This window comes from Rosa rugosa, chromosome 2, assembly GCF_958449725.1.
Source record: "Rosa rugosa chromosome 2, drRosRugo1.1, whole genome shotgun sequence".
Taxonomy (NCBI): domain Eukaryota; kingdom Viridiplantae; phylum Streptophyta; class Magnoliopsida; order Rosales; family Rosaceae; genus Rosa; species Rosa rugosa.
The window spans coordinates 34,893,628-34,897,053 of record NC_084821.1 but is presented as its reverse complement, the minus strand read 5'-3'; the positions used below and the strand labels follow the sequence as shown (position 1 = coordinate 34,897,053).

General features: G+C 38.0%; 1 protein-coding gene across 1 annotated transcript; it reads right to left on the bottom strand.

Annotated features, from left to right (window-relative positions):
- Positions 1-550: 550 nt before the first annotated feature.
- Positions 551-3,190, bottom strand: LOC133733936 (aluminum-activated malate transporter 2-like). The gene is made up of 6 exons (XM_062161592.1): positions 2,616-3,190; positions 2,382-2,522; positions 2,012-2,284; positions 1,593-1,708; positions 1,362-1,508; positions 551-1,114 (listed from the first exon to the last, which is right to left on the bottom strand). The coding sequence occupies exons 1-6, from the start codon at positions 2,875-2,877 to the stop codon at positions 629-631; spliced, it is 1,425 nt and encodes a 474-aa protein (XP_062017576.1). The 5' UTR covers positions 2,878-3,190; the 3' UTR covers positions 551-628.
- Positions 3,191-3,426: the final 236 nt, after the last annotated feature.

Genomic DNA, 3,426 nt, shown 5'->3' with positions numbered 1-3,426 from the left:
CGTGGTTAATTGCGTGTGTTGGTCACTACAGTTGTATCCCCTGGTCAAGTTCAGACTTCTATGGGTTATAGTGATGTTGTGGTACCTGTGAGTTCCGTCTTGTATCAAGATGTTGAGGCCGGATTTGAATCCTCTAAAGTCCCTTATTGTGACTTTCTTGTAGATGCATCGTAGGAAGAGACAAGTCCTGAGTTCATTTTCAGATTATCTCGTTGTAGAGTTTTACTTTTAGTTTTCTAAAAGTGCTATAACCAATAGTACGTTGAATGTGAGATTGGTTAGGCAATAACTCTCTTTTTTTATCATGTCCTGTTAGTAGAACCTTATATGTAATTTAATTTGGTGAATAAATAAAATTGACGCCTTCAATTAAAATAAAAATAAAAAAATGAAATGATACAACAAAAAACTTACAATCAGAGCACTTCATATGTAGAAAATTTATGATCGGGGGGAGTAGAAGAGAGTGAATCAAACCACACCACTCACTCAACACAAAACATTAAGTTTCAAATTATGGTAATTGAATTCTGGCTTCATAGATACCCAAACTTAATACAATATCAGTTTTGGGCATTATGTCACTGCCATCAATGTGTTATACAACTTATATGTCAGCAACATATATTTACACTTCAAGGGCCTGTTGACTCGTTTTACCAATATTTACTGGCAAAACTGGGGGTGACTCCGTAATTTTGATAACAACATGGGGACAGTCCATCATCGGACTTTTTTTATCACTACAAATTTTTCCCAACTCGTGTGATTTTTCCGGTGACACAGTGGCTTCAACAGTCTCAAAATTTGCAAGAGACCCAAGTTCATAAACAGACTCGACAATTTTCTCAGTGCAGTTGACAACATCAAGTAGTAGTGAGGCTACTGTTGCTGCTGGTACCACTTCTAAAAGATCAATGTCTTCCCGCAAGCCAGATTTAAGTAAGGACTTGAGGGACTTCGCTGCAGCCTTTGCATTAGCAATGTGGGGATCAGCAGAGGGTGATTTGGTCATTGTCCTGAAATCTGATGCTAGTGCCTTGAGTGCTTTGCCAGATTCCAAGCTCAATTTTGTGCATGATTCTTCAATTCTGTTACGAATTTCTGGCGATACCTGCAACACATGTTAAACACAATGGTCAGTTGAGATTAATGTAACTACCATCATTTCTTTACTTCTTTCTTTTATAATTTCCCATACTATTTAGGATCCCAACATGTATAAGCACTCTTCTTCTTATATTATATATAAACTACTTTTTTTTTTTTTTAATATATAGGTCGATATGTGCATGCCGGTGCTAAATTAGTTTTTTTAGACAATGTAGTACGTTATGTATGGAGTTTGTTTAAGTATTTACTTGAACGTCAGCGGTTATTAGGCGGCCATGAAGTGCTTCAATCCGGTAGGAGCATTGCTGAATTAAAGCTCCGACTTTAAGGTATTGCGTCCATGGATGACGAAAACTGAACCTACCATGACCTGGCTCCCATCTTGCAAAGTTAGCCTGCAAATTGAGCATGACATTTAGAATCAGGCACTTTCAGTGAGTAGTACATCAGAGAAGATAGAGAGAGAGCATTAAACCCACCAAGGATTCTTCGCTACTTTTAGAATTGAGAACACTTTTATATCCTAGAAGAAATGTCTTGTCATCTTTAGACTCTGCAATATCCTCCAACGTTTTGAAGTATTCACCCCCAAATCCTACAAGGTGTTCCATTTTATCAAGTGTTTAGTTGCATATATACTCAACAATAAGAAATTAAATGACAATGACTTGAAATAGTTAGGGTAGCTTAACTTATAGATTGAACAATTTTTGTTTATCTTGTGAGTTCTTACGTTATAGTTTAACTCCTAAATATGAGAAGAACGAAAGTGACTCCTAATGGGATTAATCTTTCTAAAGAGCAAAGTGTCTGGGAAAAGAATATTTGGCCTTGGTGCGCTATTGTACTGTTTGGGGTGACATATGCATGTATATATGAGAAATAAATAGTTAAATACCTTCCAAGAAATTTCCTAGCTTTTCAATGTTGGCAGCTATGAGGTTATGAAGATCTTCACCAGCCCAGACAGGAAAAACCAGTATGGATACAATAACACATGCAAAGCCACCAATGAAGATGGTGGATATCCTTTTATGAGCCAAATCCAACACCTCATCATCCCGGAAACCCGATACCGATATCAAAGAGAATGTCAATATAAAAATCAACAACCCGTAGTCATATCGTGCCTTAATTTTCGGGAAGAACCGTATGAACGTTGATGTAGCAGCTGAAAGACATACATAATATTGGATTAATTAACAATGAAAGCGAACACATAAGAGAATAAGAAACTTGCTGATTGACGTTAAAAGATATATATTTACCTTGTAGGAAGACAAAGATGCCTAGTAGTATGGGTTCACCAATGTGCCCAGATAAGCTAGCCAGGTGATGAGCTCCAATACCTAGAGCACCGGCTACTAGGGTTGCCAATCCTCTATTTAAACCTTTTCCAAGTGTAGCTCCTGAAATTAAATTACATGAATGTGTCCATAAAATTAATAGATATACCAATGAGTTCAGTTAAGATAAGACCATGAACATATATAGATACGTACCAACTGAGAATTCGAAGACGACGATGACGGTCACAACAGCCCACATTGCAGAAGCACCAAAACTGTTGTAAAGTGGTTGATAGTAGTAGAATAATGAGACCAAGGTGAGTGCAAATCCTACTTTAAGGGAATGAGTAATTCTTCTAGGGTCATCTTGCCCAAGCTTTTTGGTTCTATTTGCAATCTCACAGACCTTGCCAGTCAACCTTGCAGGTAAACTAGCTAATAGTACCCCTATTTTCTCATTACTTGCAGACCCCATCACGATCGATAAGTATCAGCCTAATTGCATGAACAAAATCAAAAGAAAGTGATGAGAGAAAGAGAGACAATTAACGGCTGCAGCTAGAGGCTGGAGGATATAATTGATGCTTTTGGAAGCGCACTACAGGCTTGTTATTTATAGGCGAAAAGAGAATGGAACTGAGGAACTAAAAATAATATAATACACATGCATATGTATTTGGGTAGGCTATGAACACGTTTTGGTGTCTATATTTGTTTTCTTGTACGGGGAAGGTACGAGAGAGCTGTTCTGTGAAACCAAGGGTTGAAAGTTATACAAAGTGAAAAAGATTTGAGTGCGTTGCAGCTCGGGGTGGATGGTGTTACCCATGAACAGAGAGAGAGAGAGAGAGAGACACACACACACACACACACGCACACGCACAACTAGATATCCTCAGTGCCCAAAGCTAAGCTAAAGAGGAGTCCCATCAATGGATCAACTGGCTTTCTTTCTTTCTTTCTACCTGGCAATGACCGGTATATCCATTTGCTTCTTCTTCTCCTACTCAGTAATAACGTGAAG